Source organism: Centropristis striata, chromosome 2 (genome assembly GCF_030273125.1).
Source record: "Centropristis striata isolate RG_2023a ecotype Rhode Island chromosome 2, C.striata_1.0, whole genome shotgun sequence".
NCBI lineage: Eukaryota > Metazoa > Chordata > Actinopteri > Perciformes > Serranidae > Centropristis > Centropristis striata.
The window spans coordinates 32,822,042-32,849,513 of record NC_081518.1 but is presented as its reverse complement, the minus strand read 5'-3'; the positions used below and the strand labels follow the sequence as shown (position 1 = coordinate 32,849,513).

The following is a 27,472-nucleotide window of genomic DNA, read 5'->3' as shown; positions in this document are numbered from 1 at the left end:
ACCTGGAGCTACTGATGCATGCCTCTGTGCACCTGCAAGCACGTCTGCATTACACGATTCGAAGCACAGACACCAGATTGTTGTATAATTAAAGACGATGAAAAAAATAATTGGGAGAAGGAAGCCCAGAGACTAACACCGGCCTTGACACACAAATGTGCAGAACAACACCGCAAATAAGCGTCCTCCTACATAATGATGCTGTCACACAGAGCGTAATAATTTTATCCAGGGTATCAAACAGAAGGATACAGAACAAAGCAATGCAATAACCTGCCATGCAACACAGGATGGCAAAATAATGATTTTATGTGTTTTTCTTTTTTTTTCTGGAAAGGGAAGTAGGTCTTTGCCCTTTCGCTTAATGTTCACTGCTGACAGATGAAGCTGAAGTGTGAGTTGTCGGTGCCAGCAGTGCCTCACACTTTAACATTACTGCTGGGCACCGTGCTGAGGTGGAAAATATTTCACTTTCTCCACCATGGGAGTGCGAAGGCTGCTTGTCATGGTAACCATCATGAAGAAATGGTCAAATGGTCAGTAAATTAAACTTTGGTTGATAAATATTTTACTGTTGAAAAACAATGAAATGATGATCAAAAATATACTAATTATCAGTTATGCTTGTTAATACTTTTGATAAAATTGGTTTTACTGCATTTATCCCTTTGCGTTCTGGCTTTGCTGCCCTTTTTCTTTCAGTAGCTACATTTTAGCCAGGAAATAACTAACATGAATATCTTTGAAGGGGTCCTTTGGCCTTTGACCTGAAGATATTTTAATGATATACAGTTTATCTCGTGCAGTACAAATGTGTTATTTTCACCTATTATATTTGAATATTTCTGGGAGTATACTGGGGTATGTCAATGGTCTTGGAATTGCATAAATTGGGTATGACTGAGACTCTTGTGGAATTAACAAGCATGACTGTATTCACGTCTGATGATGTTAGTCCCCATAGTAGCATGCCATTGCAGACCATTACTTTTAAACTTGACCTCACTGTTTATATTAACAATAAGATGGGTTCTGTTATAGCCTGAACTGTAGAATACAAAATATCTTCTTTCATATATATACATATCTCTATAAAACAGATGTGAAATTCTCTAAATTCCCATTTCTGGTCATAATGGTACACAGTGTGTGACACAGCTCGTGTGCTCGGGGAGGCCTGGGTGAGATAGACAGCTTGTGTGTGTGTAGGGGTGTGTGTGACTGCAGGATCAAAGGGTGTTCAGTAAAGTGTCAGGTTGGAGTTGTGAATGTGTCGTTTTGTCGAGCCTTGTAACCTTTAATGTTCCCATTGATGTGCTGTCCATATACCAGAGGGGACACAGCCGTGAGAAAGAGAGACGGAGTGTGTGTGTGTGTGTGAGATGTGGAGAGACAGCTTTGAAATACCGGTGCAGAAGAGAGTCGGTGCAGTATGAGGCACACAAATGTGGGTTGGCCTGGTTTCCAACAAGCCCCTCAGGTACCAAACACTGTGAGGAACACAGATGGCCTCTGGGTAATCCACGGAGGAGTGAGTGGGGACACAAATAATCTGCTACAACATGTTACCTCTTTTTTTCCTATTCTGTAAGTCCATTGATTTTATATGTGCATGTAATTTGTTGTTTATAAGTTGGTCTCAGTGAACAACTGGCTTCCAGGCCAACTCACTGTGATTATTTCAGATTTACAGGAACGTGATTGGCAAACTTGCAGAAGTGAGACAGATGGCGGTTCCATGGAACAATAACAACGACAGCAGATATAGTGATTGACAATGTAACAGTGGATGAAACAAGTGTTTTCCTTAAAGATGCAATGAACCCAAATCAAGAGCAGAGAAGCTTGTGCAGTTCACAGTTCATGAATTTACAGCTTGAATATACACCGACAGTAATCACGGCCAGCGGGCAGTAAACTGTTTAAACCCTAATGCTGCCTCATTGGTTGGCTCTACCACTGTTTACAATAAAAGTCTTGTATTAATGCAAGCCATCGGCGGGGCTACAGCTCTGTTAGAGAGGCAGGAAGGGAAGCTGTTCTCAAAGACATCATTACTTTTGTTGGACCGAGCACAAAGAGAGGGGGAAATGCAGAGACGAGTGGCAGCACCTCAAAGGCCTTGGGTGTATGCAGTCAGCGAGCTGTGCACAGGACTAGAAAGTTTGTGTTCTCCACGGACATGCTCTCAACATGAAGCAGGAATGAAACAAGCATCAATATGCAGTCACTTCTGCACTCTGTGGAACGAAATAATGTTTACTTTAAAAAGGCAATCCTCTGCGAATTCAACTGAATTAGGGAATCAAACGAACTCGTTCAAAAAGAATATTTGAAATGAAGGAAAATGGACATGACAAGGATCTCTATTTATTCATCTCGGGAATTTAGGTTAATGGGTTTTTTAAGTACAATCCATTTAATTAAGGCACACATGGGCCCATCATGAGTCAATAAGAAAATAAGGCTGCTCACAAACATCTAAAGTTAAACACAAAAGTTAAAGCCACAGTAGGCCTTGCACCTTTTTATTGTTCCAATGACCACCTGTTTGTTGTTCGCCGTCTTCACCTGCTCAGGTACGATTAGAAAGCAGAAGTCAAATGCCCAGGGGGTGTGGCTAAATATATTCTCACTGAAGCAAAAGATAAATTTCTTTGCACTTAATGGAAAAATAGTAAGCCCTCCTTTGTTTGGTGTATGAATGATTCTCAATTATTCTCACTTAAAAAATTAATGCGAGTAATAAAGATTTGAGGGGAGATACCTAATTTCCTGCTGTTGCCTTTATTTGAAATCTGTGCTCCTTTTTTTTCTTTTCTTCTTGTTTATATATGCCTTGTGATTTCAATATTACTGTGTAATTGGTGGGAATGTTATTCAGAATCAGAATCAATTTGTTGGCCTAGTATGTGTGCACCTGCACATACTAGGAATTTGGCTCTCTCTCTTGTACAAAAAATACCGAAATACAAATATACAAATATTAAATATCAAAAAATAGGAAAAAAAATTGGTCACTCATTGGTATCAACCGATATTCACCTTGTTAACTGCCTCAGCCTATCGTCAAATAAGATGTCATTCGGCAATTGCAGTAGCCGACGTTTATCTGTTCGTTTAGAATAATTTTAGAGCCAATAAAATGTTGTGTTGACTTGCGTTCTGACTCCCATAGCCTATTTAGGAGAAGAAGCCTCATTGGCTGGGATTCTGGCATGACGTAAGGGGGCAACAGGTTCACGCACGTGTAGTTTATTTTGAAAGAAGAGTAAAAGAAAATATCGGCTGCATGGGAGAATTTCACAGTCTCGGAGAAAGATCAGCGACATGCAGTTTGTAAGAAATGTTCCTGTGACATTTCAAGAAGAGGTAATACAAAACAACCAGGAACTACTGCTTTCCAGCACTGGCACAAATGGCACGCAGATACCTATGTGTGCCAGGAACCAGCACGGGAAGTAAGCGCCTGTTCAGCTCTGCATCTCACATCTTGGATGAGAAAAGAAATAGACTCAGCTGCAATATGGTAGAGATGCTTATCTTTGTAAAGAAAAACATCTAACTGAGAAGTAGGCTATGAGGTACTTGTGATAATTGTATTTTATAATTAAATATTGAAGGGAAGGCCCATTATATGGGAATGTTTTTCCTAAGGTCTTTTTTTGTTTTGTAAAGAGACCCATGTTCAGCCAATGTTCCAGCCTACTGTACATTTTTGCATATTTGTGCAAATTTATGTTTGTATGTATTCATAATTTATTTTGATATATTTTATTTTATATTTTATTGCTTTTTTAATCATATTTACATTTATAATATATATATTTAATTCATGTTTCACCAGAAATACCTTTTTGTTGGACTATGTAAGTCTGTCTGCTGTAATTCTTATTTTTGAATGAGTAGGTAATTGTTTAACAGGCTAAAAAGGCTTTTGTAACAGTTACTTTCACAAATATTTGTCATGTGAAAGAATGTTATATTAAAGGTTGTTCATAAATTTGGATTATAGAATTTGTGCTCATTCAAAGATAGTGTGATGGAAGACTGAATGTTCAGTTATATTTTTTCATAATAGAATACTTCTTTCCCTGGCACAAAAGGGGGGATATATAACAACAAAACAAAATAAAGAAAAACAACAAAAAAACATTGGCGTCGGCATCAGCAAAATTGGCATTTTTAAACATCCCCCCACCCCTTCCTCTTTTCCTGCTCCACTCTGAGGCCCCCTGCAGAGATCAGAGATCTACCTTCAGAGATAAGCAGCCACACGGCCTACCCTCTGACTGATCTGTGCATCAAGATTTTAGATTAGTGAACACAAGGTTCACAACAACAGCAGCCAGTCTAGAGACCATGACAGAATTTGTAACAATGTGTGTTTTTAAGTATTACTGTTTGTGTATCCACACCACTTGAAGTTGAATGTTTGTCTTGCTTCATACAGACATGAAGTTGTGTATGCATTTAAACTCTGATTTATTAATTCAATTTAGTCCAGCACATTAAATAACATCACAATATACTTATATATAAATTGGCTTTCGGATAGACACCTTTAAAGAGAAATTCAAAGCCTACAAATGGTCCTTTGTCGTCCAAGGCAAGAAAAGACCTTCTTTCTCTACATCCTTCATCTAGGGATGTGCCTGTTTTGACCAGACGGCCATCTTGCCACTTTTTTTAAATACACATGGTGTACATTTAATGTTGTACATGTATGTGTGAGATGCCATCCTCTATGAAACTATGAAAAGTATTTCAAATTTAAGTTTGAAGTAATTAAGTTCCTCTGACACATTTAAACCACCATTGCAGTGTAGTGTCAGCTCTTCAGTAAACTTAAAGACATTTACATTTTTACAAACAAGTCCTACCTCAACATCATCTCAGTGTAGAGTCAGCTATTCAGCATCCAGCATTCCCACCACAACTTCTTCAAAAAGTTAAAACCCTAGTTTTCAAATATTATTCTGCATGTACTTGAAAAAGTCCATAACAGAACCGTGGCTAAATAACATGTGTTGCCTTCAGCTCTGAAGCCCTTTTGGCTTGTAATAAACCAGCAAAATGTCCCTGACAAAAATGTTAAGGTGTTTTTATTGTCATAATTTTCTTTGGATGACCAACATGTAACCAACTTATATATTTTCAGGCCATATGCTGACAATGAAAACTCATCAGTACAACAAACTCAGCATTTGCTATTCCATTTTTTTAAATTTTTTTTGTACTTATTTGTATTTTTTGTTGGTTTGTTTATTTGTTTTTTCTTGTTGTTGTTGTTGTTGTTTTTCCTCAGCATGGGACTCTGGAGCCGGGCATTACATTGGCTTCTTCTTCTTCTTGTTGGGGATCTGGCTCTGAAAATCCTCCAGCTGGGTCCTCATAGAGGTCTCATTCTTTTCCCACTCGTGCTCCTTCTCCTGCAGTCTTCCTGTGGCCTGAGGGAGGGATGACTTTTCCTCCTGCCACTTGATGAGATGATTGTCCCACTGCTGCTCAGTGTTCTTCAGAGCAGCCATGAGGTTGTGGATCTCATTTTAATGCATGCTGAACAGAGTCACCAGGAAGGTTGTTGTTTTTTCAGTCTCCTCCTGGATGAAGGTTTTCGCCTGGTTCAGAGCAGCTATCAGCTTGGTGTTCTTTTCTTTCTCTCGACCAAGTTCCGCCTCATAGGGGGCTGTGGAGTTTTCCATCACCTCCAGGATGGTGGTTTTCTCCTGGTAAAAGCGGAGGCACTCTGCTTCCAGCAGATCTTCTGTCTTTTTCAGGGTTGCTGTGATTGTCCTGCTCTCAGCTCTCTCTGCCTCTAGCTCAGATTGATGGGCAGCCTGGATCTTTCAAGGTTGCACTTTGCTGCCTTCTTTATCTTGCTTAATTTAAGCTGCAGCTTCTGTGTTTGAGCCATTTCAAACACCAGCGCACACTTCAACTCTTGTGTTTTTGAGTGTGCCTCAGACTCAGCCATGTTCAGAGCAGCCAAGAGGGCGTTGGTCTCCTTTTTCTGGTTGGCTAGCTGAGCTACAAAGGAGGCTCTTGCTTTCTCCGTCTCCTCCTGGATGGTGTTTTTCTTGGTGAAAGCGGAGGCTCTCAGCTTCCAGCAGATCTTCTTCCTTTTTCAGGGCTGCCGTGAACTTCTTGGTCTTAGCTTTCTCTGCCTCCAGCTCAGATTGATGGACAGCCTGGGAACTTTCCAGGGTCCTCTTTGCTGCTTTCTTCTTCTTGCTGAGTCTAAGCTGCAGCTTCTGAGTTAGAGCCCTCTCAAACTCCAGCTCACTGTTTTTTGGGAGCTCATTTTTAAGGGCCTCTTTCTCTGTCTTCATCTTCTCCAGAAGAAAAAAGCAATAGATGTACAACAATAAAACTAATTATGAGAATAATAACAACCACAACAAGTAACCCCACTACAGTGAGGGAGGCAGGGAGGGTCTAATGGAAGATACTCTCAAGATGAAATATAGAAGGTGTAAGATCCAATGCTGTTGGAGCTTGACCTACATATATCATGGTCAGGCTGCATTGATTTTGGCCAGATTTGTTTTTAATATTTCCCTCTAAACTTTCCTCCAACTTTATGGAATTGCAATACTAAATCAAATGAGTACAGACTTAACACTTTGGCAGTAACATAATTCACTGTATTCTATAATGTTAGTGAGTAAAAAACACCACAAATATGTTTAGAACTACGAATTCCAACCCTACTCCTTTATCCTGCCTTGGGACCGGCAAAAGTGACCCAAAAGACACTGACTGTAAGCCAGCCAGTGGTGACTCTGCACATGCGCGATTCATTTGCAGTCTGGATGCGGAGGGTTAACATCTCCTGCTTTTACTGCAGCTGGGAGAGACTCCTGCAGGAGGACTGGGCCACATGTAAGTGTTTTAGGACCCATTGCTTGTTAAGAAGAGTAAGAACGAGTCTCAAAAGTCTCCAATATTACCAGAAAAAGCCGCTGGATTTGTTGTAAGTTGCTTTTTTGAAGAGTCGCTAGAGGGGTGTGAATATTCGCTAAGTTGGCAACACAGATTTCATGATCTTCCACTGATGGACAGTTGGTGGAAGTATCCTCCCAGTTTCCTGTGGTTCTCTTATATTTTACCCTTTTCTCGAATTGTCCCTGCATTTAAATGTTTAAATAATCTACCATAGAAAAAAAGTTGAATGATGTAAGTTGACTTGAATATACAAGAAATGCATGACAACGAACAAATAACATCTTTGAACAGAGCAGGAATATGTTTTGTTTCAAATTATGTCATATAAATTCAATTGAAATACATATATGACTATAGTTATGCAATTGCAGCAATAGGGTTGTGGGTTCAAATCCAGCTCAAGGCTTCACCCACAGTCCAAAGACATGTAGCTTAGGTTGAATTGGTAACCCTAAATTGTCCTTAGGTTTGAATGGGAGCATGGTCGGTTGTCTGTCTCTATCACCTTTGCGCTTGGTTTTGAAATGTGTCTTGGCTGATTGGATCCCAAGTGGACAGATGAACACACCGTTTATACCTGTGTGTATCATGCGTCTCCAAGGCTGTCCACCTCAGAATTTACGTTCAGATTTTGTTGTGATCCATGGCACTTCTGCTAGATGGTGAAATTGCCCCGTGCACATTTAGTATGTCAGATAACAACAACAACAACAACAACAACAACTGGAGTTGTTAGTTGCTCTCTTGCTAATACCGTTCTAAACGTTGGGGGAATGAGTCGTCAAGTTTCTTTGGACAGCTGAAATCCAGATTAGTAATTTGGTTTCACTTGCACCCAAACTGCGTACATCGCTGCTTATCACTATTTGAAGGACCATTGGCGCCCTGTCATCAAAACGACCACCACACAGCTGCAGTGATGACGTTTGTTCATGGTATGTCCTTGGTTGCGTCAGTATGCATCAGCGTTTAAACTACAAAATATATGTGGCCAAATGTGTCCTAGACAATCTCAGCAAGTGGTTTGAGTAATCCGAACATAATGAGTCTTGGACCCTGTTTACACTTGTATCTAGCGCTGACCACTTGTGATCCAATCGCCCCAGAAGCATGTTAAAACCAATGGAAGCGGGCTTCTTTGTCTTTTACCCATTGTCAGCTGTAATTGTGTGTAATTGCTACAAACTGGAGACCCAGCAATTCACACAAAACACTTTTGACTAATCCTCGTGCAACACTCTGTCCCTACTGTATTTGATTCATGTAAATAAGCATTGGAAATGGAAAATGTTTGGATGCTTTAAAGTTGCCAAAGGCTGGTCAGCTTTGCATCATTTATTTGTGAAAACACAGCATTGCCTAACTCAATCCTCGGCCTCCCAGCAGGCAAAACACAGTCCCTGGTCATCTTTAACAGTCATCTCCTTCTTCAGTTGCATCACTACCAAGCTTCTGAAATGTAGCGAGCCATAGCAATTGGCAAAATAAACGTAATAGAACCATTCCTTACAATTTCATCTTGTAGAAAAGAAGCTAAACAGCAGAACACAACAACAGCAATTGTGTCAGGTAATTCCCATTGTCAACAGCAGACAGCTCAATCATTATTATTGATTGTAAGGAAACCAGGACTCCCCAGAGACTGAGGAAGATCGAGAGAGAGAGAGAGAGAGAGAGCGAGAGAGAGAGAGAGAGAGAGAGAGAGAGAGAGAGAGAGACAGAGAGAGAGAGACAGACAGACAGACAGTGGATGGGGAAAGACTGGACAAAACAACAGCACCAGAGGGCAGTGGTATGAGAGGCAGTGATAACAGGCTGAACCAGGGTAGGTAGAAAGGGCTGAGACAGACAGGTATGCAGAGGGAGAAATGGGGTTCACCCTTCCTATTTCATTTCGTCAGGCCCTTGGGGAGCCTAATACATAACAGAAAGTAGTAAAAAAAGAAGGAAAATTGGCAGAAGGAGAGAGAGAGAGAGAGAGAGAGAGAGAGAGAGAGAGAGAGAGAGAGAGAGAGAGAGAGAGAAGAGAAAGAGAAAGAGTAACAAAGTGTGTTTATCGGCCCGCCTCCTCTGGCTGGTGCTGGGATCAAGGCTGCATGCTCTCTACATTATTTAACAAGTCTATTTGTTACACAGCAGCAATTTGTGTGAAAGACAGGGAGACAGTGTTAAACAGATAGAGCAAACTGAAGAATTGAATACCTGTTTAAAGATATTTTATATGGTAAAAAGCTGCATGTGTATGATAGAAGTAAAAGAAAACTTAATTCTTGGTGATTTCAGTTTGTTGGTTGAACTCTCAGCAACTGTGACAACCTTGTTGGATCATCTTATATATTTTCTTTGATTAGATCATACAGGTTAATTAAGAATGATGTAGTTTGACAGCTACTGTATAGCAGATAAGCCAGAGACAGATCCCATGATGAGCTGCACACTATAGCCTTTTTTTTTTTTTTTTGACGTGCAATGAAGAAAAAACGTAAGTGATACAATTACTTTTAATTCATACAAGAGCCTATTATGCTTTGTCCTTACTTTATGTCATGTATATAGACGGTATATAAGTTACAATGGTAGATGTTTTGTAACAAATAAAATAAAATAAAATGGTAAATGTATGTAAAAGTAAATCACTGTGTTCCTGACCATTCTGAACATCTGTTTGCTCGAGCTGATGTAAGTTCAGGACAGATTTTTGTATATACGCTAGCCATTTTACTGTAGTGTTTACATCAGATATGCTACTACATGTAGCTAGATGCTAACATCAGGAAAACCTGTTCTCTTGGTTGCTGGCGTAGGACATTTTTCCATTTTCAGATCAGATCCCAGCTGGAACATGTTTGATTGTGTATATTTTCAAGCTTCTGTTGGCAATTTTTAATGGTAGGACAAGTCTCTACGCTCAATACTATACAGACAGTACAGAGAGGTTGAGAGAACAGATGCAGTAAACCTGGAATCACTGACCAATCAGAGCAAACTGGGACATTTTGGGAGTGGGCTTAGAGATACAAGTGCTACAACAAAGCATCTAAGGTGATAGAGGTGCAGCAGCCATGGTACTATAAGAAAAATAAAGTGTCTTTTTTGAACACTGAAGCATGTAGACATGAGGAATTTGAGACTGGTCTCCCCTCAAAAATTACCAAACGGTGGTTTGAACAAGGTTTGGGTCGGTGTGAAAACAAGAGTAAGCTACTTTTTACGTAACTTATTTTACATAACTTTGGTGGCTCACGTCACCCTCTACTACTAGTGAACTACTTCACTTCCGGCATTTACATACATTTATTTACTGTTTAAACTGTCTTTTATAACGCTTTTTTTGTTTTTTGCCCTAAACCTATAGGTCAGTGGTTTTGTGGCCTAAATTCACAGAAAATGCAGCCTTTTTTACAACCGTGAACCGTACGTGTATATAACTTGTGTGTTATTTTAAGGATGCTCCGCTCTGTACCATGAGCTTCGAAACACTCAAGTGTCGTTATGGGCGGTATTGACAGACTGTCTATTCAGTCATTTAAGTTGGAGATCTTTTGGCAATTATTTAGCAAAAACAATAATAAACATCATTAATGTTCATCGTTCATTCATTCATTTTTCCATTAAAAAAAGAGATATCTGATAACAACAACTCTACAGACAAACACCTTTTATAAAAATAAATCAAAACAACAAATCTCCTCTTTTTTTGTAAATTAACTCCTCACATGTTTTGGTTACTTGTATGCATGTACTTGTATAAACCTGAAAAATAGCATGATTGGTCCCTTTTACCTGTTGCTCAGGAATACGTTTCCTAATAAGCCATAATAGTGATGATGGAACTAGCTGACCTAAATGGGATGCTCTCATACATGCTGTTATGATTTACCAAAATGTCTGCTGCAAAAAAGTCTATTGGACTTTAATGGAACGTAATGGAGAACCCACACATAACTTAATATAGTGGACACAGTTCCAGAACAAACCTGGTCAAGGACACACAAACACACACACATACACAAGCACCTGATGGATTGTATAAACATGCAGGGATGGGAGAAAACACGAAGGGCATACAAAAGCCCACTCATACAGCCCTATGATGGAGTGGACAAACAATACAGAACATGAGAAAGACCACACAATATAGAGAGAGACTAGTGAAAAATCATCATATATGAGGCGACCTTCAGTTGCCAAGGAGACAATCCCTCTCTTTCCCTTCCTCATTCATCCATCCTGCTTCACCTACCTTTGCCTGAATCACGATACAAATGAGGGGATGAATATTTAAGATGCATTAAGTGCTTTATTGATGAGACAAACACACATGCACATATCTCATTCCCTCTTGCTCACACAACCTCTTTCTAAAATCACCTCCTACTTTGCTCACAAACACATGTACATGCTTCTCCTTGCTGTCTTCTTCTTTGCTGTATAATTCTTATTCATTACCAGCAGGTTATGGTGTCTGGACTAATTAAGCTGGCGGCTTTAACACTGCATAGACGCAGTGAGGACAGGACGTGGCTCTCCCTGGTGTCTGCCTCTGCTGGCACAGTGTGCGTGTGTGTGTGTGTTTGTTGTGTGTGAGTGGTGTTTCTATGTGTATTTTCATGTGTTGTGTGTGTCCGTCAGCAGATACATACATATGTCTGTGTTGAGAGGGCAGGTTCTGTTTCCGTTTCTAGCTCTGCTTGGGCAAACACATTGAAAGCGATAATTGACGCACGTCAACTGATGCTCCCATGGTGCACTGCAGGCATCAGATTTGAAATGTCAACACCACAAAACCAGGTTACTACTTAGGCAAATGTTTTGTGTATTACAGACATTCTGATTCATTTTCCATACATTTCTATTTAAGTGACATTATATGACTTTTTTGTCCTCATGAACCCTTTTGTCCTAAACTTATAATGTAGCCCGCATTTAATGAAACTGCAGCCTTTTTTTTTAACATCGAACCTTATATAGTATGTGTATAATTATGTGTGCAAATTTTTTAGAAATGCTCCGCTCTGTATCACCGAAACGCTCAAATGACAGACAAGCTATTTTGTTGGGATCCGGTATCCCACGAAACGTTAACTGAGGAAAAAACATAATGTTAAAAGCCACGTAAATTGCCTATCTGGTGGTCAGGAGGGGCGGTGGATGGGTCTTTCAACCAGGAGACTGGTTTTTGTGTCCCAGAATTGGAAGTTACAGTATGTGCCAAAGTAGTTTTTTCAGCCTAAACCTATTTTTCCCCCCAAACTTAAAGTAAGTAAAGTAGTAAAGTAATTTGGTGCTGAAGGAAAGGGTTTTGGTGCCTAAACTTACTACAGCATTACCATGTGTTTGAAACTGCGATCGGGACAGTGGTGCTTAAAACAGCCCTCGTACATGTTGCATTTCGTAGGATATCGTACAAATCGCACTGCAGAAGTTTTCATAGGAAATCATACAAACCCCTTTATGATAATATGTTAACTATGTATAAGTAGGCTGGCAATTTTTTACACTTAACAGATTCCCCCATTCATTTTCTATACACTTTTACTTTGATTACTCTGTAATGGTCAGCCATCTCTTTTTTTTTTTTGTTCCTACAGGTGGATAAAAGCAAAATTGATCATAACTCGCTATACAATGTTAATGGCTGTTTTTAGGTTAATGTAGCAAGTTAAATGGATAGGTTGGAAGTAAAGTGGTGATGTATGAGGCACTTATCCTCCTATCTTATCTTATAGAAGGCGGTTTGTACACCCCCAGTTTGGAGAAGCAGGCAGAAGTCAAAAAATCAAGAAAACTAAGCGAATTAATGCTGTAAAAAGGGGCCACAGCAGAACATATTATAGCCAGAAAAAATGTAGTTTTGCTTTTGGGGTGAACTGTCCCTTTAAGTGATAGTGAGACAGGCTAAATTCTACCTGATAAAACCCCTTAGTTGTAATTCATATAGCTTCATTCATTCATTATCCTTAATTGCTTATCCGAACTCAGGTCACAAGCAGCAGGGCTGACACATAGAAACAGAGGACCATTGATGCTCTCATTCACTCCTACGGCCAATTTAGAAACACCAATTAAACTTGCTTGTCTTTGGACTATGGGAGGAAGCTGGAGGACCCGGGGAGAACCCATGCTGACACGGAGAGAACATGCAAGCATGGGAGAGTATGCAAACTCCAACCCAGATTCAAACTCTCTTCATGTGACTGCAAGAAATATCTTCACAAAAAAAATTCACCCTGAATTCTAATGAGGACAACATCTGAACCCAAAAATGTGGGTTATTTTTTGGGACTTGATGATACAAATAAATATAAAACATAATAAATGAGATACAAAAATTAAATAAGATCTGAAAAACAGTTGTATCATGAAAAACCAATTAGTCTCCTAACTCCTTTACCAAATGGTAAACAAACGTGGACGGCCAGTGTGACTGTTTAAGAGCTGTCACAAAGTTAGCCAAATGTAAAGAGAACACTATTGACTGACAAGAACAACAACAACAAACATGATGGAGTCAGGTCACCTCAGTATATTGTCCTTATCACTGTGAGTGATGTCACGGACAGTCAAAACCGATCTGAGTGTTTGGAGCGGTTCAGACTGAGACGCATCTGTCCAAATGCGATTTGAAACTACCTCCCGAAGGTGGTTTCGATCCGGTCTGCAAAAATCGGATTTCATGTGAAGAGCCATCCAGTTCCAATCTGGCTGGGCTAAAAATCGGATTTTGGCTGGCAGTCTGAACGAGGCCATAGACCGAACTGTGTACTGTGTGTGTTTGTGTTTGTGTGTGTTTGTGTGTGTGTGTGTGTGGTGTGTGCAGCAGTTTAAAACTTTTATCTAAGAGACTCGTTAACATGCAAATACGATAAACTCTGCACTATCCAACATCACAGAGGAGCAGTAAAACATACAGTATGCCCACTGTTTCCGACTTAATTTTCCCTTTAATGGTGAAAGAAACATGGTGTTGCAGAGGCATAGTTAATGAAGAGCAAATGCAGCCCCCAGCTAAGGCCTTCAGCCCACATTCATCATGGATTCAATTTCCCCCATGCACGTACAGAGAGTATCTGGAATCATTACAACACAACTAGCAGGCATCCCCAGCTCATAAATAAGCCTGTTAATTGACCTGTCATAGCTAATTGCTGCAGGGGATAGGAGACTAGTGTGTGTGTGTGTGTGTGTGTGTGTGTGTGTGTTTAAAGAAAGAGTTTGTCTGTATGTGTGTGGACCTAACTTAGTGTTTATGCATGTAAAGGTGTTTGTGGAACATGGATGGAGAGACAGTGTATGAACCGTTGAAGATTCTCTTTCCTGGGTGTGTTGATTTTAGAGCCATTAGTCATCAGCTTTGAGACACGGGGGTGTGAAGCAGACCAGGGCAAGAATCGACCCAACTGGCCCACCTGTCCCAGAACAGGGCCAGAGAAAAAGATAAGCATAGAAAGATAGAAAAAAAACTGAAAGAGATCAAGAAACACACACAGGAGGATGGAGGCACGCAAAATAAAACCCATCATCATTTTTTTCCCTCTCTCTCTGCTGGGTTGTTACTGAGGTACACACACACATGCACACAAATAAATATAGTGAGGGAAAGATGGCTGGTGAAATGAGTAGGAGAGGAAGTGTCCAGTAAGAAAGCAGGACTGAGTCATAAAGTTTACTTGGCCACATCCCAACAGGAAAGAGCGAAATGCAAGCGCAGCTGCCAAAGAGCCGAAGGGACCTCAATGATGTGTCAACAGACAGTGCTCAAACACAGGCGCTTCCTCTGTTATGTCTCCCCGACCATTTTCTTTCACCATGGACTGTATTCAATGAACTTAAACTTTGAACTCCCCGTGAACTTAAACAAGGAAAAAAAGATAGTTCAGCTCAAACTAGCAAAGGCTGTACCCTGTGAGCCTAATTTCAGCTTGGACAGAATTTAAGAAGTGAGCAATGGTTCACATCAGTTCAAAGTCACTTTGAACCCCACCACTGAAACGTATGTTTTCTATGAAAGATCAGAGAAAGTAACGGTACAGAAAAAACACTGTCATTATCGTTGCAGTTTGAACTTTCTAAAGGTCAGATAATAAATTATGAATGTTTCTATTAGAAAAATTAACAAAAAAGCCTAAAATTTTGATATTTCTGTAAAAAACTATTTGTAGTGACGTTTTAATTGAGACATGTAGAGTAAATTAAGTATTTGCACTAACCAGATCCTGTTAAAAACATTGCATTCTGTACTTCTCAGGACAATTCGGAAAGCCATGATTGATTTTTCTGAGACGGACGGTCAAATATTTACTGAAAATCAGACAGAACTGCAGGCTGTTTACACAGAGCAGAGAGGAGAGGACGTAAAAATGCAAATAGTTCAATATGTATAGCATGTGGAGACCATTTTTTTATTTTCCTTTATTCCTGACAATTGTGGGCACTACAAGTTTTCCATTTTACTCCATTAAAAAAATTCAACTTGTGTTTTTTTTTTTTATGATTTATGTCACTATAAATATAAAAATATATTTTTGAGTTGTCCTTATACTTGCACTTATATATTGCAGTGAAATACAAGGCCACAGTGAGTAAAATGTAAAAAGAGCAAAAAACACCCTGAAACGGCTTGGGGTTCAGAGGGTTAGACATATAGTAAGTAAATATTCATGTAGCAGCAAATCAAGTAAGACAGGCTTCTGAGTAGGTAAGTACATTCGGTCCCACGGTGCACCTATCTATTCAAACTGTATTCAGAGTAACATACATGTATATGGACTCTAGTAAATAAATCCACACTCAGTCACATCCTATATGCACTGATCCGTCTCCTGATACTGAGCTTAGGCTACTGGTGGGCACAGAGTAAAGTACAGATCTGATACCTCTGTATAACTCTGAGTGTAAAAAAATAACTGGGATCCTTCCTGTTTTTATTTACACATTTATAGACTGTAGTATGCAATTTTTATGTATTTATTTCATAGATACTGCTGTTGTATTGTTGTTATTTTAGTACAGTGTACATATCTTTACAAATGTATTTGTTATTTCCATATATATATATATATATATATATATATACACACACACACATATAAGACATATTACACATACATATTAGATATTAGTATCCTATGAAAATAGAGGATCTAAGGAATCCTTAGGTACCATGTTGTGATACCTTGTCTGGAAGGTGGTGAAATAATGCTATTTAAAATTTTAGCAGGGAAAAACTGACATGGCTATTTATAAGTGGTCATTGACCTTGAGATAACTGAATCGAAATGGGTAATTTGTGTCTCCTTTTTACACACATGCCCATTTAATGCTAATCCAATGCAGTTTTTCCTCATGCAGTACAAATGTGATCTTCACCTATTGTTTATGAATATTTCTTTCTGCACACTGGGGTCTCTAAACTGTCTTGAAATTGCATAAATCTGATATCCATGGAAAGCTAAGAATCTTGTGAATTCAACTATTCATTTGTGATGATGTCAGTCCCTTATCGTCACATTTCAATGAGGTGTGATCATTTTATTGAAACTTGACCACATTGTAAAAAATAACCTGTTGTGACCTCTAGTGTAATCACATACACACTCATGAAACTTTACAACCACAAACTAGAGACCTAAAGCATTTTGAGGATGTATGACTTTCCTAAGCATATTCAGAATAAGGGGGGTTCTCAGCAATGTTGCACAGTTGACTAAAATCTCTTGTCCCCCACCCCCAATTATCTATTTAAGACGGTGGAATTAAGGGACTGGTAAGGGAGCAACTGTAACCAAGCCCAATTTCTCTCTGGATATCAATAAAGTATTTCTTATTCTGATATAATTGTAGAAGGTTTAGAAAATTGCGTTGTTACAATTTTGTACGTTTTTAAAGCTGCATTTAATTTGGATTAGTCACATTTGACTGACACTTAAAAGCTTCACACTTAATTTTATTTTCTGTATTATATTAATTCGTGTGATACTCTGTATCTACATATGCATGTTTGTTGGATCTTTCAAATCGGTGTGAAACCTTGTTCTCCACCCTGAGATCAGCACATTCTTGATGAAGCAAATAATCCTCTGGTAACCGTGTGGATAGACTTGCTGCTGACATTCAGCAGAAAATGAGCTGAATTTTCACTCAAAGGCCCTCATTTATCAATACTCCCCTCAGTACTAAAATGTCAAAATGCTGTACCCACATTTATTTAATAAAAGAAATATGTACCTCCGCCTCTCATTTAAAAGCTTGGGTTTAATTCCAATTTATCATATTTTTCACCACCTTCATTAGCACTACTATTCTCAAAAATGTGTGTGGCTTGATAAATCACATATTATATTGATTGCAGTGAACAAACTCTCTCATTACTTAAATCCTGAGACTCAGGTGCTGGCAGGGACATGAACAGGGCAGATGCTTGCCAAAACAAAGTTTGAGTTCTTCATATAACCTTTCTGCCACTCTGCAGTAAAAAACTTTCATTCACTTCTATGCCTATTGATAATAAACCTCCTTAGGGCTTACTTTCTCTGGTTCTTTAGAGCTTTAAATGTCACTATGGATAATTTCCAGTGAAAAATTGATCAGTTTCAAGCCCATTTTTTGGGGGGGGGGGATTTCCTTGAATCCCACCAGAGTATAACCCCCCCTGCTATTCTATCTCGGCTACAGCGGCGGCCTTCCTCTTGGGGAAAGACACAGTAGAGGAAAAGTCTCAGAGATGGGAGAGATGACAGGAAAAGGGAATACAGTGAACATGAAAGCATAAAAGCTTCTTCTGAGAGCAAGACAAAGCAGGCCTGACAATGCGGTAGGCATGTGGTGAAATTAACCCTCAAGAGGCGAGCACTGGAAGCTGATTTCAATTCAGAGGTTGAGGTCTTTCAACATCAAGCAAACAGTTCAACTCTAAACAGCTGACCGGGTCATACAGCACATTTAGGCCACATTTTGTAACACATCAGCTGATTTGGTCATGTGGTCTGTTCTGTGCATGTTTTTACATAACGACACATATATTGCTAAAATATTACACTGCTGGTTTAAGAGTACAAACACTTTCTTCACTGCAGCATTATTGTTTTTCAACTTTTCTATGCTGGGAAGAAAAGTAATTGCCAAGCCATTACCTGGAAGGGTCCACTGGGGCTGATGTCGAAGTATGCTTTCCTCCAGTCCGGGCCCTGATGACCAGACTTGGTCCACATCACCGAGTCCACAGAGGCAATGCTTCTCACTCTCAGGAGCACATTGAGAGTGCCTGTGAAAAATATGCACAGAGGCACACACAGACAGTACAGATCATTAGAAACTGTCTGTGAGCTGTCAATGAGTAAAGACTCAACACTGAGTTATGCTAAACTGACAGACATTAAGATTATTGAAATCTAAAGGCAAACATTTCATTTAAACATCCCTACCCACACATAATGATTTATATCCACCAACATTGACATATGTTTTTGTCTTGACAGTCCGACAGGGGCACATATTGAATAAAAAAATTCAGTGGACGTACTGCAAATAGGCTCGAAGCAGTTCAGATGCCTCAATCCAAGCTGTAAGTGGCCTAACAGGCATTTGTGTGCGTTTCTTTATGCACTACATTAAGATAATAGATCCAACCATACTTACAAAAATGTAAGTGATTGTTTACGGTCACAGGATAAACAGAAAGTAATTGATAGTGGCCACTGCTTTCATCCCAGTGAAATTACCCCATGTCTAACAGCCCTGCAACAAGAGAAGCCAGCTCTGCTCTGTCATTGTCATTCACATAAACTCACCCACATATCTATCTGCTGTCTAGTTGTCAACATTAAACAACAGAAAGAAAACTGAGGATAGTTTCATAAAATCTATGGGATCAAAACTCTAAACAACAGAACACCACATATTTCACATTGCCTTTACATCTATAGACAAAATCATGGCTGTGCTGTGGACCTCACCTAATTTACTGTATATACCACACTGCATATGCCAGGATGAGGCTCTAAGGTCACATACGGTATGTGGATGACATTTAGGTGGAAATGAAATGTGTGAGGCCCCTTGTATGAGGGGTGATTCAGGGAATCTGCCCCTGTATTGCAAGCCCAGAGTTAACTCCCTGCAAGGCCTAAAAATCTAGGGTTTTTAATGTATTTTAAACTCTTACTTTTAATTCCTTCAAGGAATAACTCACTGAGAGTGTAATGTAAGTAAGTGTGCAGTTAAGAGAGAGGGATAGACAAAGAGAGGGTGTGAGTTGGCAAGTATGAATTTCACAGTGACGTTGCAGCTGTGAACGGAGCAGTACAGTGTGTGAATTTTTTACGGTATTTCTCAATGGAGAAGTGCTACAACTCCTCAAGACTCAAGCCAAGTTCCTGTGTTTTGCTTGTCTGATCCTGGGAGTTGCCTGACTGACCACCACAGATGCCACCCCATTATCCTAAAATCTGGACATTCCTGCCTATAAGACGTTTTATAACAAGAGTAAAAACAGTGGTATTACATCGACCTAGACAACCCAATGAATCCATTGGTACCTTTGGTACCTTTGGTACTATTGGTTGTTGGGAAAAGGACAAAAAAAATCCAAAGTTAGGCTTAATTTCATTTCTGGAAAAACTGACATGGCAATCTTCAAAGTGTCCCTGGACCTCTGACCTCCATAAAAAAATGGGTTCTATGAGTACCCAAGACTTTTCCACTTTACAGACACACCCCTTTTATGCCAATCCCAGACATTTTTTCTCAATATAAATGTGTTATTTGTATTGTATTGTAATTGAATATTTCTGCATACTGTGGCCCCTAAACACATCTAAGAACTGCATATATTGGGTATCTCTTGAGACTCGATTTGAGTTGATTCAGTGATCCCACTTGTATTAATTTGTAATGATATAAGTCCCCATAGTAGTATTTCATTGAAGGAAGATGTTTTTTGAAATGAAATGAAATACAATTACCTGCTGTGACTTCTGGGATAATCACAGCCTCAGGACACTTCACAACCAAACACTAGAGAACCAGGGCTTTCGGGGGATCTATGTTTTCCCATGAATACTGACCGTGAGCGGGTTTCTCAACAGTTTCCAGAACAGCAGTGAGGGGGAAGGAAGGGAGAAATTCATAGAGAGGTAACTACAAAAAGAAGATGGGGGGAGGTTGCAAAAAGTTAATGTTTTCCTTAATTCTAAAAAAAAAAAAAAAAAAAAAACCCAACATTTGTAAGTACTGTGGAAACATGACATAAATATCAATTGTCCTGAATCTTGAAAAACAAGCAAGAGAGAATGGCATCAATCAAGCTATGAGGAGGTGATCGAAGTAGTCTCTCTCTCTCTCTCTCTCTCTCTCTATATATATATATATCCCTCTCTCTCTCTCTCTCTCTTTCCCTCTCTCTCTCTCTCTCTCTCTCTCTCTCTCTATCCCTCTCTCCCCCCCCCCTCTCTCTCTCTCTCTCTCTCTCTCTCTCTCTCTCTCTGTCTCTCTCTCTCTCTCTCTCTGTCTCTCTCTCTCTCTCTCTCTCTCGGGTCTCTAAGGTGTGAGAGCACCATTCATCTTCTTAACGATCCTCAGCCAGCTCCTAATTGGAACATTAACCAACCACCAGTCTCTTAAATAAATACACAGGCAGGGGGCATGGTATCTGTGTGTTATATACTCTATATATGTGTGTGTGCGTGTGCAAACATACACTATGAGTGCATGCAAATGTTTGTCATTCTGTTGTGTGTATGTGTATTTGAGCTAATGTTCTTTAAACCTTGAAATGAGCAGCCGGCTGGCAGTAATTAACTTCCTACTCTGTCACCAGAGAGGTGTGACTAAGGAAAGTGTGCTTTCCATGGGGGCAAACAGGAAAGGTAAATAACATGTTGAGGTTATCTGTATGTGATACAGAGAAGCAACCTGTCATAAGCATTCATTTTAATGAGCCTTTGAGTATTTATAAATTCAAAACGAGTAAAGAATATAGCAGTTCAAAGATGTGCTTGGATCTAAAACTGTCAGATGTGTCATAACCTACAGATTTCAGGCTATGTGAGATAAGACATCACAATATCCATAAACCATATGTGCCTGTTTAATATGAACCTGGAGCCAGTAGCTAGTTAGCTTAGCTTAGCATGAAGTCAGGAAAACCTCTTGTCGTCACTATGAGAATATCAACAGACTCTCAAGGAATTCAGTCTGCCTGGTCAGTAAGTAGTAGATACTAGAATGTACCTACCAAACCTAATCCCTGCTACCTTGCAACCTGGCCCACATTATGTAACAAAACTCTTTAACCCTTCATAGCTAGCTAGCTGCTAACTTAAGTTTTGATGTTTTTTGAATTTCGGTAGGCCTAACTACATTCGGTGGATATATTCCAGAATCTACTCCAAAATGATTCCTGCATACATCTCATTAAAACCATAAATTGTTTTTTTTACACATCAGTTTTTGACCAGATTAGATAAACACGATATAACATGTAAATTATGTTAATTAGTGGTGTTGGTAGATGGATTTTGCTACTGTGAGACAAACCCCAGCTGGTTGTTTCCCGTCTTTATGCTAAGATAAGCTAACTGGCTGCTGGCTTCTTATTGAACAGACATTTATTCACTGGTCACTTTATCAGCCAGCAAGGTTTAGCTGTTGGACGTGTTGTGCGTTCAGAGATGGTCTTCTGCATACCTTGGGTGTAACGAGTGGTTATTTGAGTTACTGTTGCCTTTCTATCATCATTCTCCTCTGACCTTTGGCGTCAACAAGGCATTTTGGCTCATTGGATATTTTTCTTTTTAAGGGCCATTCTCTGTAAACCCTAGAAATGTTTGTTGATCAGCAGTTTGTGAAATACTCAGACCAGCCCGTCTAGCACCAACAACCATGCCACATTCACTTAAATCCCCTTTCTTCCCATTTCTGATGCTCGCTTTGACCTTCAGCAGCTCGTCTTCACCATGTCTACATGCCTAAATGCTTTGAGCTGCTGCCATGTGATCGGTTGATTAGATATTTGCGATAACAAGCAGTTGAACAGGTATATGAAGTGGCAGGTAAGAGCGGTATTGATCTTCTCATCTAATTCTCAGCAAGAAAGCAAATTAGCATATTTTCCAAAATGTCAGACTGCTGCTTTAACAGCGGGGTAACATTGTCAGGTTGTCTACAGTTTGGATCTTGGTCTGTGCAGATACAAGCAGCAGAATGCTTGTGGCTAAAATGATGTACTGATATTGCAGCTGCAATAGCCACATAAAACAGTTGCATGCAACTGCTCATAAAAGCAGAAAGGACACATTGTAGTTATATAATGGAAAGAAACACTGGCTAATGCTGGTGCAGCCCACTTTCACCTGTTCAGCCCACTCTCTCATTCTACCTCCACATCTGAGCCTCGTTGTCTCCTTCCTCACTCACCACCCATTCTCTCTGTCTCTCCTCCTATCTCTGTTGCACCCTCACCATCGCCACACACACACACACACACACACACACACACAAGACAGAGGGAAAAGGACTCTGATAAGCAGTCTATTGATTGATTGGACTGAAGTAAAGCAGAGTGTGTTAGTAAGAGTGTCAGAGAGGCAGAAGAGAAGGCAGAGCTCTATCAGGGCTACTTGTCAGTAGAATCATGAGCAGGGAGGACAGCAAAAATACACAGCCACACATAGTCAGAAGTACACAAACACTATACTTGAACTCAGATGTCTTTCTTTTCGATAATTAGAAGTAGGCCTACATTGGATCTTTCCTCCCTCTGTCCCTCATTTGTGCCTTAATAGAGTTCATGTCCTGTTTATCTCTGTTTCTGGTGCTAGTTAGCCTCAGAGCCAGAACTGTGCTAAAATGTGCACTCAGAATTACAGTCTTTTCTGTCACTAAACAATAACATTGGTTTGCTCAGTCCCAACAATCTCATTAGTGATTCCATGCAATAGCAAAACAGCAAAGTATGTTGTGACACAAAGCTGGTGCAAAATCAGCTAAGTATCCTTTTAAGGGAAACGTTTAAAATCTTTCCCTTTCAGTGTAGAACACACTAAATAAGTTGGACGAGTCTTCGATAAAGCAATGGTTTGGTAAGCCGGCGAATGTTCTTGGCCCGTTAAAGGAAGTTTTTATACCATTTAAACTTTTTATGCCTCATGCTGGCGATAGCAATTAATGGTTGTCCATGTGTTCGTGTGTAGGTACATTAATATTTTATCTGTCCCATTCGGGTGAATTGAGAGAATTTCTTTAAATCTGGCACAAACATTAATTTAGACTTTGGAAAGAACTGATTCAGATTTGCAGATCAAAGGTCAAGGTGACTGTGCTCTTACAAAACATGCTTTAGCCAAAACTTAAGAATTTATTTCCTAATGACATAATCTCACATAAGTGTCTAATAGTATAAAATCATGAGGAAATATATATTTTTATCCAAACGGTCAAAGGTCACTGTGACATATTGTTCTGCAAAACACATGGATATTATTGAACGCCATAACTCAGGGACAGCTGGTCTGATACTTAATTGGTGTCAATATTCTTGGGTGTCCACTTTAAAACTGTTGGGAAAGTATAGATCTTCTGTGCTGCTGAGTTGAAGATGTGTGCAAAGCATCCAGTTTTATCATTCTAGCTTCTTTGCAGCAACTCCATATTTAAAACACTGTCTGCTGCTATGGCTAAGAGTCCACCATTTTCTGATCTGATATGTGGGCATATGTAAGGTTAAATGTTATATTGTTAACTGGCAATTACGTGACAACGACACAGGTGATGTCACGTAATGTGATGAGTAGGTTAACAATCAAGTCAAGTAATGCATTGCTTTTTTAAAGTATATGTAATTCATTACTTTTTTGGTGAGCAATGACCACAGCACAGCTAACTTGTCACACACGCATTCTTCTTCCAGACTTACCTGTAAACATCCATGCAAGAAACTAATTAAAAGTATTAATTATTAAAACAAAACTACATACAATAAGTGCAACATTTAAATAACCTAAAACTCTAATTTGCTTTTCCACCACTCTGAAGTGAAAATAATCCAGTGATTCCAAGTATGGTTGCCAGTGGCACTCTGAAAACCTGAGCCAGTCTAAAATACGACCCAATGCCAAACAAAACTAATTAAATGTTGTTTATTGTTGCTGCCAGCAAGCCCAAAGAGAAACACATTAAGGTGAACAACAAAACACATCACATGGGGAGGTCTTTATTTGCAGTGCTGGCCTATTTCACAACCAAAATCCAAACTTGTCAAACAGCATTATGCTTTCTTTCCTTATTTTACAAAATCCTTTTCACATAACCCCGTGATTATAAAACAGTATACGAGGGTCAGAAAAGGGCAACATTTCAACAGCATTTCTAAAAATGTTTTTGTGTCAGAGCACCAAAATGCTTCCAACATATGCACACCTTTTAACACTTTACAGTACTTTAACACCATACAATTGAGTACATTGAAACTTTAGAGTGCTTCAGCATAAAGCATCCTCTCACTACTTCTGAACATTAACGAGTTGATGGCTTCTCCTGCAGCTCTCTGTTCAAGCCTTTTTTTATACCTCCCTTCTATGCCTCCTCTTACTTGTTTGCTCGCACTTCCTTTCTTGTCGCACTTCATTTTTCTCAGTCCATCTCTTTTTCCTACCATCCTCTTTGCTCTCTCTCTCGCTCTTCATTAAGCCTCCTTTATTCTTTCCAAGGCTTTCCACCCCCATCCTCCCCTCACTCTTCTCATCTCGTCTCTCCTCTCACTGACCCCCTCTGACTTATCCTCATCTTGTCTCTTTTCGTCATTAAGAGTCACACTGTGTCTCCCTGGTAGGAGTGTGAGCTCTGCCAAGGTAAGGCAATTAAAGTGACAACAGATTGGAACAGACTGGGAAAACAACAGAGTAAATTGAGGGAGGGCTTGTAGCAGAGCTGGGCGTAACTGGCAACAGAATGTACTAATCGTAGGCAAGTGCTGTGTGACTGATGTTGCATTGTCTTGTCTCATTGTTTGCCATGAAAAACTAAGGCTTTAAGCACTCCTGTTTATTTTAACATCCAGAAATCTGTTGTAAGAGTGAGAAGTGAGAAAAAGCAAGGAAAACAAACTCACTGTGCTGATGGTATTCACCTTATTTTCCATGAAAACAAGGGTGACGCCATCTGCTTAATTTTAATGGATCACATAATTTTTTTTACATTTTAGAAAGAAGATGAATTAACCTACATAACTGATATCTAAATCAAGTAAAAGTCAACAACATATCCATCCTAACGACAAAATAGACTGCTTGTCAATACCACCCATATGACACATATGAGCATCTGTCAAAAAGATTCATGGTACCGCAGATCATTCTAAAAATAGCAAACACACCATTATACATACAGGTACGTTTCGTGTTTGTAAAACAGGCTGCAGTTTCTGTGAATTTACGCAACAAAAAGACTGACCTAGTACGTGAATAAATGTACGTAGATGCTGGAAGTGAAGTTGATACTAGTGGTGTAAGTCACAGAAGTTAAGTGAACAAACATAAGTTATGCAAAAAGATGTGATTCATAAACCATGACACATGGAAGTTACATAAAAAACTTTAAGAATGTTAAAAACTAAAAAAACGTTTACTTATGTTTTCATACGGGACACAAGTCTGCTGTTTGTCCGAACTATCCACCTCCCCTCCTTCCCAACGCTAGTGTGGCATCCACCATTTAAACCACTTTGTCCGCAGGATGGCGGCAGAGGTAAGTCTAAACATAAATAACAGTTGTATTTTTCTGCCTGTACAAACGACCTATATCGACATTTCTGAGGGGAGATCAGTCTGCTAGTTGGGATGGGTACCGAATTCGGTACTTTTATAGGTCCCGACCGAATTCCGTCGGTACTACCGAGTACCGATTCATGTAAAATCAAACGGTACCATGTTTCGGTACCTAAACGGCGTTAACTTTAAACTGATCATTGATTTCAACCTGTTTTCATTTAACGTCTTTGATTAACAAGCATGCTGACGATCGCCCTATTTTTTATTTTTTTATTTTTACCTCCTCGTCTGGTCCTGTCTGCTCACCGCGGCAACTAGCCACTAGCTGCTGCCCTCTTCCAACCCGGCGCAGAGACGAACAGCCGGCTCTAGGCCTGCTAGCCGCTAGCTGCTATCTCTCCAATGTCTCTACCCGGGCTTGGCCTTTGTCTGCCTCCAGGTTGGACCTTCCTTACTCCGTTTGCTCTCTCCATTCTTCTGTAGACCAGTCATTAGCAGCGAGCAGCTAGCTGCTACATCTCTGGTCCTCCGCTAAATACTCCGCTCTTCAACTCTTCAACTCCAACTCTTCAACTCCAACTCTTCAACTCCGCTCTTCAACTCAATATTACTTGCCACCTTACTCCAAACTGCCTCGCTGAAATTAAATCCCTCGGACTGCTGCGTCATCCTCGATATGTGCACAGAGCAGCCCGACTCAACTTTGTTTATTCCAACCACGCTATGGCCACAATACTGTCTGACCGGTGCGTCATCACAACAAATCACACGTGCACTTGCAACCTGAGAGCGCTCCTCTGCATTCTTTGTTAACACTGCAACCTTCATGTTACAAAATGCACGTTCACTCAACAATAAAGCACTGCTCATCCTGGATTTTATATTGTTTTGATATATTTTTTAAAGTTTATATTTTGAGAAATAAATATGTTGAATTGAAATAATTAGACTTTATTATTAAGCAAATTAACATTTATTACCACATAAACAAACGCAAAAGTACCGAAAATTGGTACCGTTGAGTACCGGTACCGATTCCCAGGTACCGGGTATCGGTACCGTATTTGTTCAAATGTGAAAGGTACCCATCCCTATCTGCTAGTGCTCTAACTACAGGCAGTTGATGTTCAGTTTGGCAGAAGTTGGATGAAAAGTAACAGACATCCATAAGTAAAGTAATAATATTATCTTTTTTCAGGCAGCACTGACTTTCACCTATAGGGGGATAAGAACAATTCACAACAAACTGCCATTAATACATTATTGGTTCATCAGGTTCCTGATCTGTAAACTGCCCACTTACATATTCAGCAGGAACACACAAGAAGTACTTTTCCATTAGAGAAATGTTTCTGGCTAAGTCCAATATTCATTTGACTTAAAGCTGTAGTTGGTCCACACCATGAGTTTTAACTAGACTCCCAGGCTTTAGGTGATTAATTTAGCATTCTGATGTCTTTGTTTGGCAGGCAGTGTTATTTGCATTTCATGCCCCAAAACAAAGCTTTTCCAAAACAGCTTCCAGGGTGTATACATTTTAAAATGCCAATTTGGTAATTCAGTCTGTATGTGGAAAAATTTGCATTTGCAAAACGATGATGTAAGCCAGCCTAATGAGGCTATGTGAATTTTTATCAATCGATGTTCCATTCATTAAATAATTATTTGTGCAGCAGCTTCAGAATTACTGCTGGTTAACAGGTAGCATTTATGAGGCATGATTTAGGCACTATTTCATACTTGTTCCATTGTCTGACAAC

At 39.6% G+C, this 27,472-nt stretch overlaps 1 protein-coding gene across 3 annotated transcripts in view; it reads right to left on the bottom strand.

Moving 5' to 3' along the window:
• The window catches only part of LOC131987720 (MAM domain-containing glycosylphosphatidylinositol anchor protein 1), a 224,345-nt gene that overhangs the window by 11,212 nt on the left and 185,661 nt on the right, over positions 1–27,472 (bottom strand). For all 3 annotated transcript variants that reach the window (XM_059352583.1, XM_059352575.1, XM_059352592.1), the window contains exon 16: positions 18,081–18,211. In XM_059352583.1, the coding sequence (XP_059208566.1) occupies positions 18,081–18,211 (131 nt within the window). The remainder of the gene's footprint in view (positions 1–18,080; positions 18,212–27,472) is intronic.